This window comes from Ahaetulla prasina, chromosome 6 (genome assembly GCF_028640845.1).
Source record: "Ahaetulla prasina isolate Xishuangbanna chromosome 6, ASM2864084v1, whole genome shotgun sequence".
NCBI lineage: Eukaryota > Metazoa > Chordata > Lepidosauria > Squamata > Colubridae > Ahaetulla > Ahaetulla prasina.
Window position 1 is genome coordinate 6,629,994 of NC_080544.1, and position 27,195 is coordinate 6,657,188.

At 43.4% G+C, this 27,195-nt stretch overlaps 1 protein-coding gene across 5 annotated transcripts in view; it reads right to left on the reverse strand.

Annotated features, from left to right (window-relative positions):
- Window positions 1–2,156: 2,156 nt before the first annotated feature.
- RHOBTB1 (Rho related BTB domain containing 1) overlaps window positions 2,157–27,195 on the reverse strand; it is a 33,408-nt gene continuing 8,369 nt past the window's right edge. Inside the window, exons 1-10 of one of the 5 annotated variants that reach the window (XM_058188517.1) lie at window positions 25,874–26,066; window positions 21,982–22,183; window positions 20,555–20,658; window positions 17,447–17,632; window positions 16,115–17,058; window positions 14,158–14,276; window positions 7,483–7,633; window positions 6,788–6,876; window positions 5,608–5,713; window positions 2,157–4,999 (exon numbers count right to left, since the gene is read on the reverse strand). In XM_058188517.1, the coding sequence (XP_058044500.1) occupies window positions 4,830–4,999; window positions 5,608–5,713; window positions 6,788–6,876; window positions 7,483–7,633; window positions 14,158–14,276; window positions 16,115–17,058; window positions 17,447–17,632; window positions 20,555–20,658; window positions 21,982–22,173 (2,061 nt within the window). In that variant the 5' untranslated portion in view covers window positions 22,174–22,183; window positions 25,874–26,066 and the 3' untranslated portion in view covers window positions 2,157–4,829. Of the gene's footprint in view, window positions 5,000–5,607; window positions 5,714–6,787; window positions 6,877–7,482; window positions 7,634–14,157; window positions 14,277–16,114; window positions 17,059–17,446; window positions 17,633–17,907; window positions 17,982–18,305; window positions 18,397–20,554; window positions 20,659–21,981; window positions 22,184–25,873; window positions 26,067–27,195 lie in introns of those variants that run through there. The other 4 variants (XM_058188516.1, XM_058188518.1, XM_058188520.1 and 1 more) reach the window with 4 other exon arrangements.

Genomic DNA, 27,195 nt, shown 5'->3' on the forward strand with positions numbered 1-27,195 from the left:
TATGAATGTATACAAACAAAACACTTAGGTTTGTTGTTCGTTGCGAAGTCGTGTCCGACCCATTGTGACAACGTTCCTCCAGGCCTTCCTGTCCTCTACCATCCTCTGGAGTCCATTTAAACTCATGCCTATTGCTTCAGTGACTCCATCCAGCCACCTCGTTCTCTGTCGTCCCCTTCTTCTTTTGCCCTCCATCCTTCCCAGCATTAGGCTCTTCTCCTTCTTTCTCATTAGGTGGCCAAAGTATTTGAGTTTCCTCTTCAGGATCTGGCCTTCTAAAGAGCAATCAGAGTTGATCTCCTCTAGGACTGACCGGTTGGATCGCCTTGCAGTCCAAGGGACTCACAGGAGTCTTCTCCAGCACCAGAGTTCAAAGGCCTCCATTCTTTGGTGCTCGGCCTTCCTTATGGTCCAACTTTCACAGCCATCCATTGCAACTGGAAAAACCATAGCTTTGACTATACACACTTTTGTTGGCAGGGTGATGTCTCTGCTGTTTAGAATGCTGTCTAGATTTGTCGTAGCTTTCCTCCCCAGGGTCAAAAAAGACGGATCAAGCGTCTTTTAATTTCTTGGTTGCAGTCCCCATCTGCAGTGACCTTGGAGCCCAGGAAAATAAAATCTGTCACTACCTCCATTTCTTCCCCATCTATTTGCCAGGGATTGAGAGCGCCAGATGCCATGATCTTAGTTTTCTTAATTCCTTTTCTTTTTGGGGTTGGTCAATCAGAAAAGACGTCCACATGGCCACTTCAAACTCCAGCAAAATGTAGGGGTAAGAAACCGTAGCAGAACCTTTTAAACATCTCCCAGTTCAAATCTTCAACGTTAATCCATCCTTAAGGAGGGCTTAAAGGATGCATTGCCCATCGAAGAGCAGGACCACAGCCACCAACATTGTTTTTTTAGATATTTTACCCTGGGCCCAATCCTCAACCCCTTAGTACAGGGGTCTCCAACCTTGGTCCCTTTAAGACTTGTGGACTTCAACTCCCAGAGTCCCTCAGCCAGCTTTTCTGGCTGAGGAACTCTGGTAGTTGAAGTCCACAAGTCTTAAAGGGACCAAGGTTGGAGACCCCTGCCTTAGTAGACATTGCCTTCTTTTAGGACGTCTTTTCCATGAACAAATGTAGGAAGACAGGTTGCAAAGTGATGTCATGGCCAGAGGAAGGAAATGAAGGTGTACTCGGAGGGTCTCCTTGTGGCCTGCACTGCGCTCCCAGAGCAACACTTCCTCCGTTTCAAAGGGGAACCTGCAATTAGTGGAGGGGGAAGGAAGGGCTCCGAGCTGTCCAAAAGGGCACCAGGACCTCCCACACCTGGAGTGCTCTGTGTGGCTTAGTGTTGTGGCCCGCCACATTCGGACTAGTGAGGAGGTTGGGGAGGAACATGGGCCAGTCCTGGAGTCTGGGGAAGGCTCGGATGAGGGCTCTGAGTCAGGCAGAGAGAGGGCCAAGGCCATCTGGTAGTTCTTTGCTGTCTCCGGAGTCTGACATCAGCGAGGCAGAAGAACAGTGTGAGTCTGTTCCCAGTGTGCGCATGTGCAGAGCTTCCAGGAGACGGGAACAATTAGGGAAACAGGGTCAGCTTGGGAGTAAGGCTTGGAGATGATTGACCCCTCCCATAAGACATAAAAGAGAAGCAAACGGGATGTGAGCTTTTGCAGAAAGCAATTATGTCATCTGGACGATTCCAGATCTGAAAACTCTGTTTGTGACTCTGTGCCAAGTTTGGCCTTCCCCTGCCGCTGGAAATTAGCTCTTTGGCAGCTAATTTCCAGGTGAGATAGGTGGGTGTTGATAACCTTCCAAGCCTTGCGGACTGTAAATGAAAGTAATTTACAGCCATATAAATTAGAGGTTTGCTGGGACTAAGTTTGTGCTGTTTACTTTCTAAGGAAGCCTAGGTCAGAATACTTAGGACGGGTGTTTATGCAACAAACACAAGGCAGCAAATGACCTTTCAGGTGCGCCTTACATCCCTGGGATGAAAACTATACTCCAGTTCCATGTCTTCATAAGCCTTGCAATCATACATGCCCGTGTGACCCAGTTGGGTCGTGGGAAAACAGTTTGAGAAATACTCTGGAAAGAAGCATGAATTGCTTTTAACACATTCTTTAAAATGAGGAGAGGCAATGATTAGGAAAGGTGGTATAGCTAAACCATTTTATTGAGATGCTTTTCCCAAAAAAGAAATAAAAGTAAGTCTCCCACCAAGCTTAAAGGCCACAGGCAGAATTAAACCAAATGAACCAGCCATTTGGTTCCAGAAGCTCTTAAGTAGTTCAATCATTGGTTATTGGAAATAGCCCTGGTTCATTGACTCCACTCCCTGTGTCAAGAGTACCATTGACCTTGCCAGGCACCGCAGTGATGTTTATACATCACACAGGGTGCAAACATTTGCCAATAAGCTGCCTCGATTCAGGTGACAGGTAAGGAGCTGAGCCCATAGCTCCCCTGTCCAGAGGTGGTTGCTAAACTGGGCTCCGGAAGGATGCCATAAGCAGCCTTAGGCTCTCCTCCACATGAATAAACCTCCCTTTGCATCCATCGCTCTTGCTCTTGGGAGCCAAAGGGATGAGTCCCTCGGCTTGCTCTGCCTTTCCTCTTGTGATCCTTGACCAAACATGACAGGTACGTGCAAATACCCTTTGCCTTCCCAGCCCTTTGTAACAAACAGTACAATGAGTTTTTGAAAATATGGATTATTTAATGTATACAGTGGATATATTTCTCTCCTGGTGCCTGAAGCAGAGTCGGTGGTCTCCGCTTCCGGGCCCCAGGCAGGTGGAGAAGGTTTCCTGATTCAGCAGCTGCTGAGAGTGAGTTTCCTTCCCAAGTTGGCTCAAAACTTGAGAAATCTGCCTTCCTAATGGGGAATCGCCTATGTATTCACCTGCTTTACCTGTAAATATGGAGATAAATGGAGCAGGCTTTGAAAAAGGGACTTTATTTATATCCCTCTAAGGAGCTGAGAGGATACAGATGGGAGGCTGACTCCCCACAATCTCCTTGTCTGGTAGTGGGTGAGCAGCCCAGATTCACCTCTGCCTGAAGGAGGGATAAGTAGCCTTCGATTTATGACCGTAATTGACCCTGATAATTACAGTTGTAAGTTGTGACAGTCATAAAGCGGATGACCATGTGACTGGACCAGCTTTTATTTCCTTTTTTTGCAGTGATGGTTAAGTGAATGCCACGGTTGCAAAGTGAACATCGCAGTTGCTAAGCAAACCCCATGGTCATTAAGCAAGCTCATTGTTTACTCTGGATGCTTTTTGACGGAAACTGGAAGTAAATACTGGCTTCTGGCAAACATCCTAAATTGTGGCCATGTGGCAGCAGTTGTAAGTGCGACTGTTTGCAGAGCATCCCAAAAGTCACCTGACTGCAGGGAGGGGGGGGGTCGTTTGAACTTTGGAACAGGCTCTAAGTGCCTTTTGGGGGGGGGTTTCCATCGTAACTTTGAATGGTCACTAAGCAACTGGTTGTAAATCAAGGACTAGCCAAAACAACCTCAGGTCTTCCAATCCAGCCCCCACTGTTCTGTCCCAAGAGGTAGCACATTTGTTCCTAAAGTATTTTTGAAAACAGTGCTAATATAAATTGCCTCAAAATGCTGAAAATCTGATGTCTACCTATATGGCTTTAGCCAAAAGATATTTACCAAAATGTCAGGGGTTTAGAGGAAAGGTTTCCCAGCATTTTTAGAAGTTACTCAGACAGCTTAGTTAAGAAGCTGCCATTTCAAAAATGGGATTATTTGGGCCAGGGTGACGCTATTGAAATGCAGGTTGATGGTTGCTCTTTTGTAGAATAATAAAAATGGAAGAAGTTATTTCATTTAAGGAGCCCTTCACATGTGGATATGTATAATGAACCAAAGAATATTATGCACAAGTTTCTGCAAAGAAAAGACCCAGGCGGTTCCGAAGAAACCACCCAAATTAGCAAAGAGTGTTCCTGCCGTTGGATTTGAAAGAGAAAAAGATACTTTCCTTAATTTCACTCCTGAACTAGATAAAAAGAAGAGAATTACACATGGCAGTTGCCTCCTGCCCTAAACATTCAACATACATATTTGATTACTTAGCTGAAAAAAATTGTACACTTTGTGTGTCTTTGGCTGATTGACAATTATAATCCTAATGACTTCTGTTGTTAGTGGATCTCATTTTTTTTCAGATAAACGAAACAAGGATTTAATTGTTACAAATGCAGTCCTTGGGGGAAGGAAAAACATCATTCAGCTGGCAAAATTGGACGTGTTGCTAGGTTAGCAATTTCAGGGAGATTTTAAAGCCATTGCTTTGTTTTCAGCACTACGGTGACCGAAGGGTGGTGAACAGAAAGAGAGATGATTTAAAGGCCTGCGTAATTTTGCAATCTCGAGAGAGAGATAATGACACAGACATATTATTTAAAGACCTTCCCCTACAGACCCCACACAGAAACACTCATTCACAAGTATAAAAATAGGCTCACTTCAGAGATCAAAACACTGATGCTGAATTTCTTGTTACTGAGTACAAAACGGTGCGTGTGCCAGTTTTAGCTTATTAAAATGGCAGAGTGAGGGTCTAAGAAAGAGATTCCCACTCCTGAGGTGAACTTGTGCTTCCTAACCTTTGGTGATCCCTGAATTCAGATGGAATACAAGGGGTGCCTTCGGGTCTCTTCGGCCCAGTCTGCTAAGCCCTTGGTCTGGGGAGAGACCCGCTGAAATGAAGGGGAGGGAAGTCTTTGCGTGTCCCACCGAGTCCAGCTGTGCCCAGGAGCAATGCAAGAAATAGCTGAGCCAAGACGGGCTGGCCTTCCCTTGACTCAGGCAACCACCGTTGAGGAACTCCAGAAGCACCACTTCCTTTTCGAATGATGTTTATTGAGGGCCAGTTCTTCCTTCTCTCGCTCCTTCTTCACCCGCTGGAAATGGTCCTCCTCCTTCAGGTACCAAATGGGAGGCCAACGGTGCTTTTCAAAATATTCCTGATTATCTGGTGAACAAATGATACCCAGTAAGTTTAACAATATCTTGAACCAGCAAAGTCTTAGAAACTTGTCTATTTTCTTGAAGGACAAAAACTAGGGAATGTGTTATCCACCACGCAAAAGTCATGGAATGCAGAATCTGAAATCTTGTGCTGATTTCTGGCGGGGGAGGGGGGAGGAGTCTCTCTTCAAAACTCCACCAAGTTTCAAGTTGTTATAGGATGGGGATGAGAACATCTGGGATTTCTTATTCGTGGTGGAGGATGTAGCTTTCTGTGTCTACTTTAAGATATTCTCAAATAGAAAACCCAGAGTAAGTTCATTTATGAAAGGCACAAAATGCTAGACTGCCATTATTCAAAATGGACCTACAGAAAAGGTCATCAAAATGTTTGATATTGAAGCGTCCCAAAGGTAGAATAGGAAGTTTCAAGGGAGGTCATTTCTGCAGCTGAATATTATGCATTCTTAGATTTCAGTGATGCTGCAGCTATTAAAAAAAGGTCTTATGTTAAAATAGGCAGTAAACCGTATAAATATCTACAGGTGGACTTCAAATGCAGATATAAATATTGTGAAAAGGTGATGAAGAAAGCTTTCCAGAATCTCTTACCAGGAGATTTCATTTTAATTTCCTTTCGGAATTTCGAACAAACACTGTTATAGTTAGTGCAGATGTAATGCAAGCACCAAGCTGCCAGCTGCTTAGCATTGTGGAACTGGAAAAGAAACAGAGGGGAGTCAAGGCAGTGGTGAAATCCAATTTTTTTTTTACTACCGGTTCTATGGGTGTGGCTTGGTGGGCATGGCAGGGGAAGGACACTGCAAAATCCCCTCCCCCCCCCACACACACTTGGGGCCAGCCAGAGGTGGTATTCCAGAGGGAATCAGGCATTCAGGCTGGACATTTCACTGGAGCAGGGACTGGATCTCAAACCATCCCGATAGCCCAGTGGGTGGTCCTAAGGGACACTTTCTGGGAAGACAGAGGTTACCCTCAGGGGAAATAGGGAGATATGGGCAGTAGAAAATTGATGGGCCAAAAGGGGAGGGATTTCACCCTGCCATTCTCTAGGACAGAGGTCTTCAAACTTGGCAGCTTTAAGATTTCAACTCCCAGAATTCGCCAGCCAGCTATGCTGCTCTAAGAAAACATCCCACAACCATCTTATTATTTGGTCTGAAACCTCCACTGCTCATAGTCATCCCAACCAGGCTGATCATGAAGGCCGCTTCTTGTAGACCAGAGTACCCAGGCTCCCTTCTTTTTTTTCCCCCATCTCCCACTTTGGAAAAGCTGGAATCTGCTCTCATCTGCCTGCTGGATCTTCCTCTCCCTCAAAGACACATGTCATCTCATTAAGGGCAGATTTAGAATAGAATAGAATTTTTACTGGCCAAGTGTGATTGAAATCTATTCAGATTTAAAAAACGGGTTTTTTCAGGCAGTGAGAAGTTATGTTCTCAGCTTTTCAAGAGGAACAGCAGGATGAGAAGCACAAAACCTACTGGGACCATCTCTTATACATCCCAATCAGCCCATTTCTGATTTTTATCCCAAAAGTAACGTTGAAGAAAAAGAATCTCCTTTTTCAGCCACGGGGAAGAATACAGTAACTCTCCATCCCCAAATTCTTCACCAAAAGAAAGTCCAGATAGTCCTCGACTTACCACTCATAAATCACATTTTTGAGTCTTGTTGTAAATGAATGGTTTTAAGTCGAGGACGACCTGTGCACATTTTTTACAATGTTTGCCAGCATGAACAGCTTTTTCAATAGGGTGACACCTACCTGGGCTATTTCCAAAACACACAAGACTTCTCCCTCTATGCATACGCCACTCATGGCTGTTCTGGTGAGGGCCTGTACCGTGTGTTGCTCTGTTGAGGGAGAGAAGCTGACATGAGCTGCACTTGTGAAATCACTCCCGTATATGTCACAGGTGGCCCTCCTTCCCCTGCCCTTCCCCACCCAGCCTTTGCCATGTCTACTGCTGTGGCCGCTTTCTCTCTCATCCAGCCCTTTCTCTTTGAGGCTAGGGGAGTGGAGGGATAACTATGAGGATACTTAATTCCAAGAACACTAACACAATAATTAACAAAGTCAGGCTGGAGTAATAAATGGGTCTTGGGCTCCTCCTTTCTGCAAGATTTGCTTAAACTCAATTGCTTAAGATGTTATTAGGCTCTCAAAGTAGAGATTTACAGTGGAAACTTTAATATTCACACTCTTTCAATTAAGAATAATCAGGCTGCCTAAAGGGCATTATGAACTGCAGCCTGTTATTTGCTTTTGGTCTCTTAAGCAGGCACACACTGGTGGGGGGGGAGCTCAATTAATTCAGCACAGAGAGATCGGATGGAGGGAACACAACATTTCCCTCATTGGAAATGTAGATTGCATTTCAGAAAACAAAGCAGCCAAAAGCTGATCCTTCCCGGATGTCTGGCAGGGAAAAGGGAGGGTGAAAGGCTGGAGAGGCTCACCTGCCAGTGCGGCCAAGTGGGGCAGACAGAATCGGTTGGCCAGGGCAATTAATTCAAGGGGGTCCAAATCCTGGCTGCAGGACAGTTGCTTGGTGTACAGGTAATCCAGAACAGCTTGCATGGAAGTCTTTGTGATGTTGGGCAGAACAACCTGAAATGTTGGGGAAGGCATTTTTAAATGTTCAGAGCGAGAAATAATCCAGTCCAGGAGAAAGAAGGTTTTGCTATTTTCCACCTAGATTGTAAGATGTCTAGAAAAAGAGGGGAGTGGGGAAGGGAAGGGAAGGAGTGTCAGAACCTGGGGACGGAGTTAAAAGAGGGATCACCCTCAAAACGCTAGGTAGCCACAAGCGGACTTGCTCAAGGACTTAGACTTAGTTTGTTTGTGGCCACATAGAGATTCTAGGCTAATCCTTCTTTTAACGCTGCCCCCAAATTCTGCCACTCCTTCCCGTATAGGAGGCTCCTTATTGCAAGGGAAGGGTCAGCCTTCTCCCAAACTAAGAGAAGTGGAGGACAGAGGACAAAACCTGTGGCTTTCCAGCCTCTGAAAAACAGGACTCAATCTTCATTCTTGGAGGGAGGTTGCAGATCGAGGCTTCCCATAAGCTTGGAAATATACCATATCCACCTTCAGAGCTAATTAAATCACTATTCTTAGAAATATCTGCCGGCATCCCGATTCAGTCAGCTGCAGCTGCAGCTGACTGTTGGAGGCGAGTTATTGGCCCCAAAGGATAGGGTGCGCAACTTAGGTGTCCTCCTGGATGAACGGCTGTCGTTTGAAGATCATTTGACGGCCGTCTCCAGGAGGGCCTTCCACCAGGTTCGCCTGGTTCGGCAGTTGCGCCCCTTCCTTGATCGGGATGCCTTGTGCACAGTCACTCATGCGCTCGTTACCTCTCGCTTGGATTATTGTAATGCTCTCTACATGGGGCTCCCCTTGAGGTGCACTCGGAGGCTTCAGTTAGTCCAGAATGCAGCTGCGCGGGTGATAGAGGGAGCTTCGCGTAGCTCCCGTGTAACACTGCTCCTGCGCAGACTGCACTGGCTACCTGTGGCCTTCCGGGTGCACTTTAAGGTTTTGGTTACGACCTTTAAAGCGCTCCATGGCTTAGGGCCTGGGTACTTACGGGACCGCCTGCTGTTACCACATGCCTCCCACCGACCCGTACGCTCTCACAGAGAGGGACTTCTCAGGGTGCCGTCCGCCAAGCAATGTCGGCTGGCGGCCCCCAGGGGAAGGTCCTTCTCTGTGGGGGCTCCCACACTCTGGAACGAGCTTCCCCCGGGTTTACGCCAAATACCTGACCTTCGGACCTTTCGCCGCGAACTGAAGACATATCTTTTCATTCCCGCGGGGCTGGCTTAAATTTTATTGATTTTAAATTTTCTACTACTAATTTTTAAATGGGGTTTTAGTTTTTTATATACTTTAAAGTTTTAGGCCAATTATAATAAGTTTTTTAATTTGCATTTTAAATTGTATATTGTATTGTCTGTTTTTACTTTTGCCTGTACTCCCTGAGTCCTTCGGGAGAAGGGCGGTATAAAAATCAAATAAATAAAATAAAAATAAATAAAATAAATATCTCAGACATGCAGCACATTTACTTAGATCTATGGGAAACTACACAGGATTAAAATCTACATTAAGTTTGGGGACCACCGAAATACAAGCACCCCATACCCAACGCTATGATGCTCCCTTGTGAGTAATAGCTCTTCTTATGGAATTTGTACAAACACACACTCACACATACAAACGTGTTCTGAAGCTTAAGGTTGGAGCTGTAGAAACAGTTCACACTGTAAATTAGTGCTACAGTACACTTGCTGTTTAGTTGATTTACTAAGCCATTGCTCAAAGTCCTGATTCTCATCAATGAATCTCACTTTTGATGGAACACATCATCACCAAAGGCAGCTTGTTCTACTATCAAATCTACAATTATTAGAATGAAAAATCTACCATCCCATCAGGAGGAGCCTTATATTAAATTAATACAGCCTTTTTGCAATCTTTCTCCTACATACAATTCTGCTTTCATGTGGTTAGAGTAAAATTGGTTCTTTGGCCTTGCAAAGTATCTTGGCAGCAATTCAGCCATTTATTGCTTCATTGAGTCATCTTCGTCTTCTTCAAAAAATTTCCTTCATCAAGGCAATGCATTAATCAGGATCTCATCTTACAAGACAAAATCCAAGATGTTAGCCTACATCTTACCCTCTCTGTGTTCTCTATGGTGAAATCATTTTCTAGAGACCATGGGAAAACCTACAGCTCTAAACTGGACATCCCAGAAGTTGTATCATTTACAAATGTAAAATTTGTAAATTTTAATTTGTAAATGGCAAATTTGCAAATGATAAATGGAAAGCCATTTCCAAAACCAACTGAATATGTACAGGCTAGATGAAACTTGGCTTAATGCCAGTAATTGTGAGTGGGAACTTGGACTCCTGGTGAACAATCATTTAAATATGAGCCACCAGTGTGCAGCAGCAGCCAAAAAAGCCAGTGCAGTCCTAGGCTGCATTAATAGAAGGATAGAATCAGGATCACATGAAGTTCTAGTACCACTTTACAAAACCTTAGTAAGGCCACACTTGGAATACTGCATCCAGTTCTGGTCACCACAATATAAAAAAGATGTTGAGAGACTGGAAAGAATGGAGAGAAAAGCAACAAAGAGGACTTGGGGTTGGAGGTTGAAAAACAGTTGCAGGAACTGGATATGTCTAGACTAATGAAAAGAAGGACTCGGGGTGACATAATAACAGTGTTGCAATACTTGAGGGGCTCCTACAAAGATGAGGGGGATCAATCTATTATCCAAAACACCAGAAAGCAAGGCAAGAAACAATGGATGGAAACTAACCAAGGAGAGAAGCAATCTAGAACTAAGGAGAAATTTCCTAATGATGAGAGCAATCAACCAATGGAACAGCTTGCCTTCAGATGTTTTGGGTGCGCCATCACTGGAGACTCTTTCAAAAAGAGACTAGACACTAGACAATCACTTCTCTGAAATGATATAGGGTCTCCTGCTCGAGCAGGGGGTTAGACTAGAAGTCCCTTCCAACTCTGTTAGTCTATGTTTTATATCAGGGCTGTCAAACTCGCGGCCCACAGGCCAGATGCGTCATGCGTTGGCCATGGCCACACCCAGTTTAGCAAAGGAGAAAAAAGTTCCAATATGTCACATGATGCCACTATGACGACATGAGTTTGACACCCCTGTTCTATACGACTGCTAAGAAAATGACACAGTTATGTCCATGCAGTAGGCAGAGTTGACCTGAACTCTGAGGCTGAGCTTCTATGGATAGAATAGATGAAGGTTGTCTATGAAAAACTCTACACTAAAGCACCCAGTCTGGGGGGAGCTGATAGATATATTTCAAAATCTGAGATGCTCTCATGATGCCAAAACAAAATGGCTGTGATAGAGGCAAACCTTGGGTGAAACCCGTAATGAAACAGTTCTCAGAGGAGAAGGAGAGAAAGAACTCTGGACATCTGCCTCAGATATCTGGTCATTCTGTGCCAGATGCTCCCAGCTTTGCCTTAAGCACAGATAAGTCATCTCATCAAAACGCATCAGCTGAGCAACCTGAAGGCAACCTCGTTGGAAAGAGGTAGCCTTCCTGCAGCTCTCCAACAGCAAAGGAAGCAATGCTTGAAAGCAAGGGACAGAGCTTGAGGTTTCATGGAAGAAGAAAATCTACCACAGGAGGCAGCTGGGCAACAAAACTCTCTTGATAATTCGGTTTTGCTAAACCCTAAACTGCTATCCTTGATGGTTTGCATTCCTATGCCGCCTTCTCATTTTTGTGAGATTTGGCTGGCTCAGAGCTCAATTCTAACTTATCTTCCTAATTCTCCCAATTTGATGGCTACACTATGAGCAGCAAAGCTCTGACTTCCATCACTCACAATATGTCTTATTAGAAAGCTGCAGCTCCAGGCAGGACAACAAAATCATTGTAAAGATGGGCAAGTCACCCATGAGTTCCCTTCAGCATGGAAGCCCCCTGCCGCTATGTCATTTTTGCCTTGGAAAAGTGGAACCCTGGACCCTTAGCTCCCTAAGGTCTCATCCGTTGACCCTACAGCAATTTAAATAAAACACTGGAGCTCTTGCGAAGTGCCCATAGCCGTGTTCAAGTGGCACAACTGAGCCACCCCACTGCTGATTTCTGCAGACAGAAGCATAAACCGCCCTGAGTCCTTCGGGAGAAGGGCAGTATAAAAATCTAATTAAATAAATAAATAAATAAAATAAAATAAACTGATAGCATAAACCAGAAGCATAAGCATGGCTGATTGTGGAAAAAGAGAGCAGGGTCAGATCTTGGATGAGAGGTAATCACAAAGTCCCCAAAATGAACAATGAAAAGAGCCTTCCTTGGTTTTTCATGCGTGCAGAGGCACACACACCATGTATCTACACATTAGGGATCTGTGCCAAATCTTAGTCCCTGCAAGAAAGGGGACTAAGCTGGATAATGATGAAGAATACGTAGGCATAATGTGCACACAAGGTCAAGGACTCTTCATTTTGGGGCTCTGCGTTAGCAATTTTCTGCCCTTAATATAAACACCATGGAGCTAAAAATAATTCCGAGATTCTTTCTGGGATGCTGATTATTTTTCAGCTCTTCTCAGTATTACCTTTCCTAGGACAACTGCTTTCAAGAATTCTGCAATGTTCTTTTCACTTTCAAAGTCATGATCTCCAAAGAATCAGTGCTTATGCTGGGGAACAGAGGAGAACAGAGTGAAGCAAGAGCAGAAGCTCCCTCAAAACACATCAATGCATCTGGTTTTCAAGATTTCCCGTGCTTACTGCCCATCTTCCCTCCTAAGTTAAACCCAGAAAGACAGGTTAAAGTCCAACAAGGAGAAAGTATTGACAAAGGTCATCAAGACTGGACTTGTTCTTCAATGTTATGTAGCTCATTGCTTCTGTTCTGTTGAGACAACTAGATCTTCTCCTACAAAAGAACTGCATGTTCTCATCACAACAAATGGTCCATGGCTGATTGTGGAAAAACAGAGCAAGCTCAGATCTTGGATGAGATCACAAAGCAGTCACAAAGTTACGTGTGCTTTGAGGCCAAACTCTTCTTCTCCAGGGTTTCTCCTCTAGTGGAGATGACCCCGCACAAAGTTCTTGCATTATCCATGCAACTTCTCAAAGAACATTCTACTAGACACAAGTATCCATGACAACCACTTTATAAAACACACAAAGCCAGGGAGAACATATAAAGTTGCCGCTAGAGGAGAGTAAAGACCCACCATCTCAGCAATGATTCAGGAGAGGCGATTTCCCCGCCCCCCCCCCCTTTTTTTTTTTTTTTGCTGGCTGTTACAGAGACTGAGCACAAATGCCTGAGTTATTGCTGCAAATAACCTGCTCTTCCTGCAGGAATCTCAGAACAATAAATAAATTAGAAGGGGCTCATTATATTTATGTGGAACTGCCTCAGTCTTTACATGCTACCCACATCTTGAACCAGACTCTGCTCCTTCCATTCCCATCATTCTCCCCGAACAAGGCAGTGAAAGACAATGGGCACCAAGAGCTTCATGTACTATGAAAAAAACAGGGCTTTGCAATTAATATTTAAGATTACCAAGAAGAATGCACATTATTAGTGGTTATAATTAGGAACCAGATTGTGTGTATGTATATATAAATATATCTATCTATATATAATTTCTTGTTGTAGAGCACAGCTTACTGAATCAAGGTATGTATTTTTAATGAACCACCTGCTGGGGGTGCCTCCAGGGAGGGAATTATGCTTACTGCTGTTTCAAAAGTAATGAGAATTTTTTTTTTAGTAGAACACAGTTTCCAGAATATTAAATGTATAATGTAGGCCCCCCTCTTTCTCTCTCTCCCTCTCTCTCTCTCTCCCTCTCTTCCTCTCCCTCTCCCCCGCTCCCTCTCTCTCTCTTTCCCCTCTCCCACTCTTTCCTTCTCTCTCTCCCTCTCTCCCCGTGTGTTTGAGAGCTAGCATTGCTGATTCGCATTATTTTCTCTTGATGGGCAGGAGAGTCCCCTTGACAATCAAGTGGAAAGTGAAGAAGGCAGTTGAAATATGAGGAATAATGAGAAGATCATTTCAGATGGTGCTAAAAAATCATGAAAGCTGCTATCACTGTTCTTTGAGATCATCAATTCTGTATCGCCAGAAATAAGGATGGTGGCTTCTTTCCTTCTGCTCCACCACCCCAATATTTCATGTCAAGGTAGAAATTGCAAATTGTTCTCTTGGATAGCCTGATGACCCACTGACCTTTCTAGCATTTCACATTTAAGGCTGTGCCCATTTTGAAGCCCTACAAATTAGGCAGAATTGAATGAAGATGAGATTCACCTAGTTGAGCATGGTGTTTGGCTTTTTCGCTCATGGGACTGAGATCTGATGGGGGATGGAGACCAGCTTTTTCACCTCCAACCTCCCCATCCTACCAACTCCCGACAGTCAGGAGACAGGTACCTTCTGAGAACTAGTGCAGAAGACAGACGGGAGAAGAGGGGTCCCCAAAGAGACATGGCCAAGGGATTCCCACACCCTTCGAGTCCTTGCAACCCAAGGCAAGTTCCTTCTCCAGAGCAAAGCTTTGAGGGTTAAGGCGCCAAAGAGGACAAATACCTCACTGTTTGAGCTTTCCACAAAGGATCCTCCAAACATTGCAGACATCCATTCACAGCTACAGATTAGAAGTGGTTTATGAGCATTTATCTTTCCATCTTCCAACACAAATGTCACATCTGTTAAGGAATCAAAGAAACACAATAACAACCTGTGACTGCTGATGCTTGCAGCCAAATGTGAGAATCAGAAAGAACATGGAAGACAGCACACGTGACCTGCTTTTTCACAGAATTTCTGCAAAGAAGGTCCTTCACTGAGGACACCCGGAAGGGCAAACATTAATGTTTAAATGCGCAACAGAGCAATTAAACTCTGAGCCTCTATCACAGGAACCATGCCAGGGGTCCCTGCTTGCTGAGGTTATCAAGTTTCATTAGGGCCTCTGTGGCTCAGACTGCTAAGACAGTCTGTTATTAACAGCAGCTGCTTGCAATTACTGCAGGTTCAAGTCCCACCAGGCCCAAGGTTGACTCCTTCCATCCTTTATAAGGTAGGTAAAATGAGGACCCAGATTGTTGGGGGCAATAAGTTGACTTTGTATATAATATACAAATGGATGAAGACTATTGCTTGACATAGTGTAAGCCGCCCTGAGTCTTCGGAGAAGGGCGGGATATAAATGCAAATTTAAAAAAAGGGTCAAATTTATCAATTTCATATGACATGTAAATGCCACAACAAATTAGTAGTAATATTGCTAATAATAATATTTATATTCTGTCTTGAGGTGGCTTAGATGGGGATCTTTCTTTGTTCCTGTCTGCAACCACAAACCTGTGAAGTAGGTTGAGTGGAGGGTGGCTGGCCCAAAATCACCCAGGGGACCTTCATGGACTTGATCCTGGTCTCCCCAGTCACAGTCCAAGTCCCCAAACTGCGGGTTCTAACATTATTAGAGCTTCTTAACCTTAGTTGCAAATTCCATATGGCCACTAGATGGCACATGTACCTTGTATTTTCCATATTCTTTGGCTACCACCTAATGGAACCCAACTCTTCTGTTGCCCAAAATACCTATCATTTAATTATCTTCCAATCTACACCCATATACTGTACTCCACTCAAACAGCTCCAAGAATTGAGGAGAAAGACAGTTGAGCAGCTGTGTCACAGCAGAGAGACTCCGATCTAGCCCAGAAGAGCTGGGAAGGTCTCCTGTCTGAAGAACTACTGCCAGAGACCCTCTTGAGTCAGATGGACCATAACTGCACTTGATAAAATGTCATTTCCCATGTACTGAAAGCTAAGGACTAGAGAGTTACACTGGTAGTACAAACAGCCCATGTAAATGGTTGGAGGAGAACACTTGCATCCCTTCCCACCATCAAAAAAAGCTTGAACTGTAATTCTGGTGATAGAAGAATAAAAGAGAGGGGTGGGGAGCACAACTGGATGAAGATGAAGCACGAGAAGAAGGAACTGGACAGAAAAGAAAGGAAACCCCCTCCAGTTATCACCAAAGAAGCTAAAATTCACCAGGACCCCAAACACGGTCGCCCCCCCACCCCCCCAAGGCACCCACACCTCCTGGGCCAACAGGGCCAGCAAGGAAGGAAAGCAGGAAGTGGTCTCCTATTTCTGCCCATCTCCCTGTGAATGCTGACTTTTTCCCAATGCTTGAACGGGGTCAGGCTGTCTTCCAAGCAGACTTGGATCTCTCTTTCAACAGCATCTGCATCTTTCCCCCCATTCTGGAGGACAACCCCCTCCAGGCTCCAAAAATGATTGAGCGGAGGGGCATATTTGCCCTTTTGTGTAAAGATGTATTACGTTAGCATCAAGGAATACAGAATTACCTGTCGTAGGGCACATTTTTGGCTGTGGGCACAAAGCTTCCCTTCCTGGACCCTTCAGAATGTCCCAATTGGATCTTGGTTTGCACACAACCATCCCAGGTGTTCTTATTAGCATTGGAACAAATGCAAGGTAGAGGGATATTTCCGTGTAGACTCACCAGAAAATGTCTCCTTACAGAGGCATTCTTTTATTCTGTTAGCCTTCCGGACATGGAAAGCCTTTGTAATTTCCTGGTTCATGAAGGCTTCCTTGTTGGTAATGTTTTCTACCATCATCCGCAAGTCAAACACTTCCAGGATCTCAGCAATCTGAGCTACCCGGGTGAGATCCCTTTCATTTTCATCCAGCTGCCCGGTGTATAAAAACTGCAGGACGGTTTTAAAAGGTCCCGGTTGGATGGAGGCCTCCATCTTGACAACCGTCACTGCACAGACCCTCTTTGAAACAGGATTAATCTGCATCTCTTGATGGAGGCTAATGAAACCTTTGCCCCAGAGCGTTGGACCCTGTTTTGGGCAGGTGGCTTCTCCTGCTTCAGGCTCTACCTGGAGGCCCTCGGTCGAGGCAGAAGATGGTGCAGATGCCCCTTCTGCTCCCTGGCCAACTGCTTCAAGGCTACAGGTTCTGGTCAGGAGAATACTACCTTCACTACAGAAGCTTTCAGTCAAGCCTGGCGTTTCTTCACATTCCATTGAGAAAAGGTCATAAAACTTGGATGAAGAGGTAGCTAAGTAGATCTTGTGAGCAAAAATCTGAGTCTGTTCCTGAAGAATAAAGAGCACGTCTGCACACAATGGATTGTCCAGTAAGTATCCCACATCATTAATCTTGAGGATGGGACACTCTGGGATCTTTATAACAGGGGGAGGAGCCTTTGGAGGTAGAAATGGAGCTTGGAGCAAAGGCTTCTGGACTTTCTTCAAATGGGATTTCCAGAACTGCAAATGTCTCCTGGAAATCAGGGCTGCTCGGATTGCATTATCAAACACATCCTTGATGCCAAACTGATCAAAGACGCTGGTTTCATAATAGGGTATTCCAAGCTCTTTAGCAACTTCCCTGCCTCTTTCTGGTGGCAGGATGTCTCCCCTCTTGATAGGCCTGCAAACAAAATGAAAAAAAGAGGTCAGACTCTGGTCAGACTCACTGAACAGCACTAGTGGACCCCACCTATCAAGAGATACATTCTTGGGATCTCTTGGCCTTCCTGCTTTCCCTTTCTGGATGCACCATGAAGACCACATGTGTTGATGCCCAAAGTCCTCAAACATCTGAGAAGACTTCTTGCTTATCTGAGAGACCCCTTCTCCAGCTATGGAATTGGTATTCATTTTGTTTTTATCTTTATGTATTGTATTATAAACTAAAGAAATTGGACACATAAGGCCATTTCAAATGCTTCCTTAGGAGCCAAGATGTTGCCCTTTCTGCAAAGGTCCAGCGTTCCTTTGCCATGAGGGAACAAAGTTTGATCTGCATTCAAGTCTACCTTGCCAATGGCCTCCTGGCTCGATTGACAGCTTCCAGATCAGCATAGCGAAGATCCAGTTGGCAGCCCACCAGAATCACAGGGGTGCGAGGACAAAAGTGCTTGATCTCTTGACACCACATTGTCTTCACATGATTCAGGGAGTTAGGATTAGCAATGGAGAAGCACAACACCACAACATCGGATCTACAAAACAAAACAATATTTGTTTTAAATAAACTTTGCAGCTCAATGCTGCAGCAAGCAGGTCAGCTCCCCCTTCCCCTGAGGTGGGTCAAAGACTAATTTGCAAGGGGAAATTAGGCCAACCACTTAATACCTGCAAGCATCAAACAGGTCCTGGGATAAACCAAGGGGAATCTGTGAGTAATGATTCTAGACAATTTCTGGAGGAAAATCCAGCACACCAAGGATCCCTTTAAGGTTCATGGTCACAGGGGGAAAATATTAATAAATCTTACCCCTCTTCCAACCCAAAGCGTGACTCAGGCAATTAAGTTGTATGCCCCCAGCCGGAAGCTGCAGTCAATAGTCTCTCTCTCTTCAGGTGTCTTTAGGGAGACAAGCATTTACAAAGCAGCATTTTCCTTCTTTGGAAAGGAAGTCCCTCCCTCCCTCCCTCCTTTCCTGAACTGAGAAAACAGAATTGGGAAAAGGAATGTGATTTGGTCCTCCTCTCAATGCACAAATCGACAACCAATGGCTTAGCTTAGTTTTGATTTTTTTTCTGGTGGTCCTCAAAATCCACCACACAATAGCGTCTTCATTGTCATCTGAAATCTGAGCCCAGGAGCATCATATCTGACTTTGGATGGGTCATCAGCCACTCCCTAGTAGGAGGACATTCATCACCAACTACCTCTGGCTTGAACCACGCGAGGATCCCAAAACGGCAGCTGTGGGAAGTCCAGGTCCAACCAGAAAGAGGTATGTTTGAAGTACTTGTCCACCTACAAAAAAAGTGGGATGTTGCATTCTCTGCATGGTTCCAAAAACTGAAATGGCTGGATGGGTCTTTTTGGCAATGGCATTTGTGGTTTTTGGCTAGCACTGCCCTTCCAGAGGAGGCACAGAGGGGTGTGTGAGGGAAAGGGAGATTGACAGGAGCTAAAGAGAGGACAGGACGAAGCTTGCTTGGAAAAAAAGTAGTGAGTTGGCCATTGGACGATGGTGCCCTGAGCTTCATGGTGGTGCCTGCAGGGAGACATGGTGCTGGAAAGATAGGGGAGGGGGCTGCTTTTTATAGGTGCATCTCTCCCAAGATTGACAGGTGCTTTGCTGATTTGTAGCATGAAGTTGCTTTGAGTCAATTCTTCTGACACTAAAATAATCCAGATTTCAATAAGCTGAGAGTTGAAGAGTTCAGCAGTTCTACTCAAGTAATTATCCCCAAGGATCTCATGCAGAGACATCACAGAGATAAGTCCTCCTCTCCCAACCGCTTTGTTTCAGCAAATGCTCAGACGCTCCTGGTTCTGTCCTCCTATCTCAGCCCAACTGCTTAGTAACAACGTGTTTCGTTGTGTATCAGAAGGCGCCTCCAGGAGTAGAAGCAAGGATGCAAATAACCCTGCCAAATCAATAAGCACTGAATTTTAAGCATGCAGCTATCTGGCAAAGGGGCAATTCCCCTGCCATTTATTTTGCAACCTTTAGAAAAGGCATTTAAAAGTTGTTTAAATATTTAACTGTATTTGTTAACCAAGGCTGGGAAGGCTGTTAACCTTGGCTTTTAAATGGCTTATTCCCCAGAAGGTACTATGAAGTCAGCAAGAGAAAGCCAATGGTCAACATTCTTGAGACTGTCTGTTCCACCAAAATCCTTTGTGTCTTTTATGACCTCTGCTGCTCTTCCTGCTCCCCAAGAGACATGAAGTGATCAGCTGGAAGCATCTCCCTGCACCAAGAAGCCCCCTCCCTCCCTTTGTGTTCTGCCCTGGTTGCTGGGTTCTCAAGGACTGTGGCATCACTCCAGAGAATTCCAGATGCAGAAGCATCTCATTTTGGGGCTTCTCGCAAAACAACTCTTGGAAATAGGAAGCCAGAAATGTGTTACTGATGAGGGAGGTGATGCACACTCTGAACTCAGTGGATTTCAGTTGCTTCTGGAAGGAAATCCACAAATGTCCCCAATTTCCCCTCCTACTTGATTCTCAACCTGTTACTGTACAGATGTGTCAGACTTCAACTCCCAACTGGCACAGCAATCAGCCCTATTGCTTGGGCATTATGGGAGGTGAAGTCCAACAGCACTGTGTTGGGGGAGCCTGTTCCACCTTCTGCTGATTATAGCACCATCTAGAACAATGTAATCAATATTAAACCAAAAGTATAAATGTCAGCAGCCGGAACATCTGCATGGGCACAAAGGCCTATGAGGCCAATCTGATCAGTCTTTGTGCTTCATAGAATTTATGCTTCTGTGGCATATAACAAATCATTTTTGAGACCTGTGCAAAAAGAATTTCTGGATCTCAATTTCTGTTGCCAGGACTGATGTTAATGTATTTGACATGCATGCAATTATGACATAAAAGTGTTTCATACTCAACCACGAAGTCTGTTCTTTTTAATAACTTTTAAATTAAAAAGGAACCAAAACAGAGAGAAAGTCTGAAGGAGTTTCAATGAATCTCAAATGGTTTGCAGGAATTTTAAGCTAGCGTTGACTTCCAGTCCTACAAAGACTGCATCATCTAATGACCAAATATTCTCCGTTTGTACCAACATGGAATTTAGTTAATAACCCAGCTGGATCTTCCTCATTAGTCTGATCCCACTTTTCTAAAAATGATAGGCAAAGTTTCACCCTCTGCAGTCTTGAAAAAATGTGAAGATTGCAGTCTTCAAAGCTCTCCCAATTCAGTAGTAACTCTTCTCTATGATCAGCCAATAAAAATAGTAAATGTAGTCATTCATATAATTATGTAATAGTTAATTTAATTATCCATTTAATAGCGCTGTTTCTTCTTCACATTGTTTGTGGGTGATCTATGAAATATATAGTATTTTGTTCAAATTCATTACTCCAAATGTTAACCCATTAAAGATGTAATTATTCTCCTGTTAGCTTGCTTGCCTCAAAAGAGACATCTGACTTAGACTGACCTTCCATAAGCAAAACGTCGGTCTTTGTGGTGGTCTCCAAACGTGTCCCAGAGCCTGAGAGAAACACTCACTTCGTCAACTACATCACGGGACCGTTCAAGAACCTGGAACAGAGAAATGTCGGTAAGATAAAGGTTTGTTTGCGGTGAAAGCAGACAGAGCTCCAGGGAGTGGGAATGGGAGGTGAGGGAACTGAGCAGAAAGCAGGGACCTAATTCCCAAAAAATGGAGGCCAGCAAAGTTATAGTCAGGGAAAGTAGAAGATGCCAACTTTGGTTGGAGACCATCAGATGTTCAATTCAGATAACCCACCAAATTTTGATTGAACAGGAGCCCAAAGCAAGAAATCATTACTTGTGATCAGCTGCCAAAACTCAGGAAGTATGATTTGAAGTAAATATTGTGCTAATTATAGTCTGGTTTAACACCTGAATGCTTGGCTATCAGCCTTCCTCTAGGGCAGGGCTGTCAAACTCCCGGCCCATGGGCCGGATGCGTCACGCACTGGCCATGCCCACGCCCGGTTTAGCGAAGGGGGGAAAAGCCACGATATGTCATGTGACACTGCCGTGGTGACATGAGTTTGACACCCCTGCTCTAGAGGTTACTGTGCTATGCAGAAGAATTTATAAAGCTTAGAGGAACCAGCCGTACAGAATTAGACCTTGGCTTTCAGATGTAATCTAAACTTTAGTGAGCAGCAGTCATGGTTTAATCTGGGGCTAAGCTGACAGATTTCATGCATTTGTACATATCATAATTTCTTAACAAAAGATTTAAGCCTAGACAATCTAACTAAGCCTCCGATGAAATCAGTGCAACAAATGATTAGTGAAATGAACAATAATTATGCAACATTTTAATATATCCAGGTGGGACACAAAAGAAAAAATGCATTATTAAAGTCTGGCATGAAGGTAATATATGGTTGCAAGGAGTAGGATGGATGGATGGCAGATTTACGACTCAGCATGGAGTTTATGAAGACCAATAGTTACAAAAATCAGCTGCGATAAAATTGCTGCATTGCAACAGCTGCACAGAAAATGCAACCATTTTTAGATCGCACGAGTCTTTACAAAACTATTTTTGCAACAATTTGGAGGGAATTTCTTTGCAAAGGTGGGCAGCTAAAAAGATGGAAAAGGGAGGGTACGTTGGCCAGAAGATCTGAATCTTCAGTAGTGCAGCTATGCAAGGATACAATGCAACTTCCACCAGGTAGCAATGATATAAGCATGCAAAAGCAGAAGGTAAGTACTTGAAGTATTTCCACATATATTCTCTAAGTACAGAAGAGGCCTCCCCTGGCCTGCTCTAATCTACTGTACTCCCCTCTCTGGAATTCCTTCCATCCAACCCACTTTCTCCATCATCCCTTCTAGACGGGGGCTCAGAATTAAATCCGTTTCCAAAGCCGTACCTACCTCTTGGCAGACCCGATACTGATCAATTGCCCAGACTGTTGGGACGTGGGTTGACAGCAGCTGGTACTGGTTCAGGGTGGTGTTGCAGGCTCTTGCACAGATCAGGCGAGTTTTGCCTACCGCGTTATCCCCAACAACTACGCATTTGATGGTTTCAACATTTGGTCTTTCGTAGTCCATGTCAATATCCATCTACTGGGGGCTGCAAGAAGACCAGAACGCTGGTTACCACCTCAGACAAGCTTCTCACTTGGCTAGCTGCCTCTTTGACGTTTTGAAGACCAGGATGGGAGCTGCCCTTTGTTGAGGCTGACTTATAAACCTCACCCAGTTCATAAACCAGGCAGGGCCATCCCTCCATTCAGTTTCCTATAAACACAAGCTTGCTTAGAGAAGAGAAAACAGGCTCGAGTACAGGTTACTGGCCGGACAGCAGAAGTCTCAGCCTGCAAGCTGCTCGACGCTTGAAGTTTCAATCATGTTTATACCAGTCCTCAGGAATATGCCTCCAAGGCAAAATCAAAAGGCAAAGTTAGAAAGTTACAAAACAAAACAGCTGCATATTACCAGAGAAAACAAATCAAGAGTCTTCATTAGCACAAGATTCTGAGTAAGCCCCAAACTGGCGATTCAAAAAATAATCCCACATGCCTCTGAGTGATATATTCCCCCCAAGAACCCCCCCCCCCAAGAGCTTTTCCGGGCCTATTTTGGCTACAAGGCTGCAATGCTCTGAACTTGAGTCAATGAAAATTAATACACAAATATAAAATCAGGAGAGTTCACCTCTAGTCTTTTGAAAGAGCAGAAAGAAACCAATGAAGATTCACCTGTATTTAGGATCGGAAATCCAATCTACTGTATTGTGCAGTAGATTGGATTTCCCCCGATCCTAAATACAGGTGAATCTTCATTGGTTTCTTTCTGCTCTTTCAAAAGACTAGAGGTGAACTCTCCTGATTTTATATTAAAGTTTTTAATATTTAATATAAAAGATTTTATATTATGTTAAAGTTTTCTTAAACAGAAATACTTTTGGAAATATTTGATGGGTGTCTGAACAAATTACTGTTACAATTTATTTTCCTGCACAGAAAATCAATTTCAAAATTAAGTAACAGGTATAATTGCAGAGTTGAGAAATTTCTGTCTTATTGGTGGTGTATAATCACATTTTTTTTCACTTATCAGAGATATTGGAAAAGCATTCCTCAAGAACCTTTAAGCACTATTTTGCTCTCAGTATTTGCTGTGTTTCATCAAATATATTTTCTAAGGTACATGTGAATGTTCTAAAAATCGATGGGCTGTAATTTAAATTACATCTTACCTTTATTTGCCATGACTTTTGAGATACTGAACAGTTAAATGTTACTGAATTGAAATTAAATTGAATGAAGTGAAATTAAGGGTTTTGATCTATAGTTAATTTTAATTTTAGTCTCTGTTGGAGCAATCTCTTTGCCTTAGCCTGACTCCACAGAAAAATCTATGGGAAAATGATTCCAGTGATTCTTCTGTAGAAGACTTAATCTTCTACAATGTTCTATAACCTGATGGGTGCTAGACTATAGATCTTAAAATCCCTACTTCTGAAAGTAGTATCCCATTTGGGAAACATCAAGTCATGGAAGGCTAATTTATTAAAGAACTCACACAAATATCAGGGAATGTTTAAGAGCCAAAGTACACTCAACAGCAGAAGAAAATAACCCTACGAGTCACATGGACAGGACTGGGACAAACGTTATCTAGTAAGCTTATATTTGGGGCATGCCATTTCATTCATTCATTTATTTATTTATTTATTTATTTATTTATTTATTTTGTCACAACAATATACATAAGCATCACACAAAAAGATTATATAGTATATAAACATATATATGAAGAAATATAAGGAGGTATAAGCATATATATATATATATGAGAAGAAAAAAAACACAATAGGACAGGAACGGTAGGCACGTTTGTGCTCTTATGCACGCCCCTTATGGTCCTCTTAGGAATGGGGTGAGGTCAATAGTAGAAAGTTTTTGGTTAAAGCTTTTGGGATTATGAGAAGAGACCACAGAGTCAGGTAAACTATTCCAAGCACTGATGATTCTGTTACAGAAGCCATATTTTCTGCAATCTAGATTAAAGCGGTTGACATTAAGTTTAAATCTATTGGTTGCTCTTGTATTATTGCAATTAAAGCTGAAGTAGTCTTTAACAGGAAGGACATTACAATAGATGATTCTATGAGTTAAACTTAGGTCTTGTCGAAGGCGATGGAGTTCTAAGTTTTCTAAGCCTAGGATTTCAAGTCTGGTGGGATAAGGTATTTTGTTGTTTTCAGAGGAATGGAGAACTCTTCTTGTAAAATATTCAGTCTGCAGATAGAGTTGTTGGGCTGAACACTCCACCACCCTTGAGCAATAATTATGGCAGGTGAAAGGGTGGCTTATGACTCTTCATATGACAATGTTGTTATCAGTGAAGGAGGAGTTTGAACAAGGCAGTTGCAAAGCAAATTCACAAGAGAGAACAATGACAACCAGATGGGAGTGGTGATTCAACCACACCAAATGCAAGATAACCCAGCCTATGCGGAGCACGAGAACAGCTGTTGACTTGAGTTGACCGTCTTCCAAGAGAGCCTGGATGAGATCCAAGGTCAAGCATGTCAGAAAAAGATAGAGTGTGCTGAACCTCTCTTTCCTTGAGAATGCATACAGACTCGCTGGCAGCTGCCAAGGAGAAATGTTTTCAAGAGACGTTTCAACAGGAGGATGGTGATTTTATTGACACAACTGTTGGAGTTTACATAAAGCTTAAACACCTTGTCATGTGGTAGGGTTTTCTTTTTTTTTTAAGATCCAGACATAATCACATGGTGCAGCTATACAGGAAAGCAACAACCCAGGAGATTGCTGGAGAAAATTAATGATATTTCCTGACTGACTTGCCACCAAGAGTTTTAAGAAAGCGCAAAGAATTTATTCAAGGCCATGTCGTGGCCAAGCAACACAGGATAAATGTCAGGGAATTGTGCAGCCGGTGACCAAAAGAAGTCAGAAACACTGACACGTACTTGTTGTTTTATGTAAATAAATATATTTAGGGTAAATAAGAGTATCGCAAACAGGAGCATCAGCAGCTAAATCAACACTGCAGGAACATCATGAGGTAAATCACAGAGCAGACAGAGGTAAAAAGGCGGGAAACATGGAAACGCCCCCTTTATATCCACAGCAACCAATCACAGCACAGATTGCCTCATGCAGGAGTCAGCTCTCAACAACCAATCAGCTATAACTGTATGTTCTGACTCATTACACACTTCACTATTCCAGCTATTCAGTTAAATATCTTAACAATAAATATTTCCTTTCTCTGGCAGGTTACATATCTAACAATAGATCGTCCCTTAGTTACCATTTGAGCCTCTGGTTGAGTCTCTGTTGAGCCTCTGGTGGCCTGTTATTAACAGCAACTGCCTGCAATATTGCAGGTTCAAGTCCCACCAGGCCCAAGCTTGACTCAGCCTTCCATCCTTTATAAGTTAGGTAAAATGAGGACCCAGATTGTTGGGGGGCAATAAGTTAACTTTGTATATAGTATACAAATAGATGAAGACTATTGCCTGACATAGTGTAAGCCGCCCTGAGTCTTCGGAGAAGGGCGGGATATAAATGCAAATAAAATAAAATAAAATAAAATAAATTTGGGTGATTTCTGAGGCTCATCGACAGAAATTCTCTTAGCAGACAATTGCTTCATATTAAAAATTCGACCATGAAAATCTGACAAAGTTAGCTTCTGCTTGCTTCAGTGAAAGAGTCATTCCACAGCACTTCTGAGCCTTAAGTTTCAGTCTAGCTCCACACTAATATACTCACAATCTTACCTGCATGAGAACACAACCCAGAGGAGAAGCTGCACAATTCTCCGACTTAGCCTTGTAAAGGCGTGCATGGGTATTCTGTGCGTATTTTGCTGGGAGTTGACTTGAAAAGCTCCCGGCAAACTCTGCCCCAGAGATCACAATGGGAAACACCCATTTCGGAGGACTTTGTCCAAACAGCTCCAGAAGGTTTAACCCACGGAGCTTCTGGCTTGAGTTCTTAAGAGGGGGAACTCCCTACATGCTACGTGTCTGGCTAGGGATCCACCTGCAACTCTTCGTTGCCAGAGATTTGTACACAAACACACCTTTCTTCCAGCATTGTTTCCTTGGGGAGCTAAGAGGCTGATGCAACTGGCCCTTACGATGACTTCCATCCTTCAATGGTTTGGCTTCCCCTGGAAACTGGCATAAGGAAGTTCCATGAGCCAGACATGGCTGTCAACTCTCATAAACAAGGGACTGTACATGTCACAATGGCAACACCACAAAACTAAGCTTATTTTATATTGTACACCTATCGTTGAAGGGGACTGGTATTATCACACCTTCTTGGTTTTCATTTTCTCCTATTTTCCCAGCTCAGGAAAAAAGGGTGGGCACACATATTGTTGTGCACACATGTTGTTCAAGAGAGTGAAACCTTCATACATTCAGCATTACTGAGAGTCAGCGAGACCAGGAGGGGGTGTGAAGAGAGTTACAAGTGTTCCTGTCCTGTTCCAAAAGGTGAACCATGGAGATCCTCACAAACAAACAAAAAAAATCCATCTCTTTTGACAGAGGGTAGTTATCTTTTGAGCTGCTAGTAGTTGGGAAATGATAACACTTTTGCAGTTACGTTTCTTTCTCCTGCAATATTTGGTCGCCTTAATTTCAAATACACAGTAAATTGCCTTTAAAATGACATAAACTTTATGGCTGATGTCAGCCAATGGATAACGCAAAATATGACTTGAAAATAAAAGGTGTGTAATCACAATCAAATGCAATAATTCAATGAAGGCTTTGACTTACGAAAAAACCCCTTCTGCTTGGATGGCTCTTATTATTAACTGGAGCATATTATGAAAGTATAACACGTTTAACTCCCCACCTTTCCTTAGAAAACTGTTATAGCATTCAATGATGTAGAGGAAAAAGAGCTCATGATTAATAGCCATATGTCCAAGCAGAATCTGCATTCACACCCGCAAAATGTATATTTATCTCTGGATTTTCTATTTTTAATTCTCAAAGGAGCTGACTTTCTGATTAAAACTCTAACAAGGAGCTAGACATCCAATGCAGAAGCAGGCAACACACTCTCGTGTGCCTGGTTAATA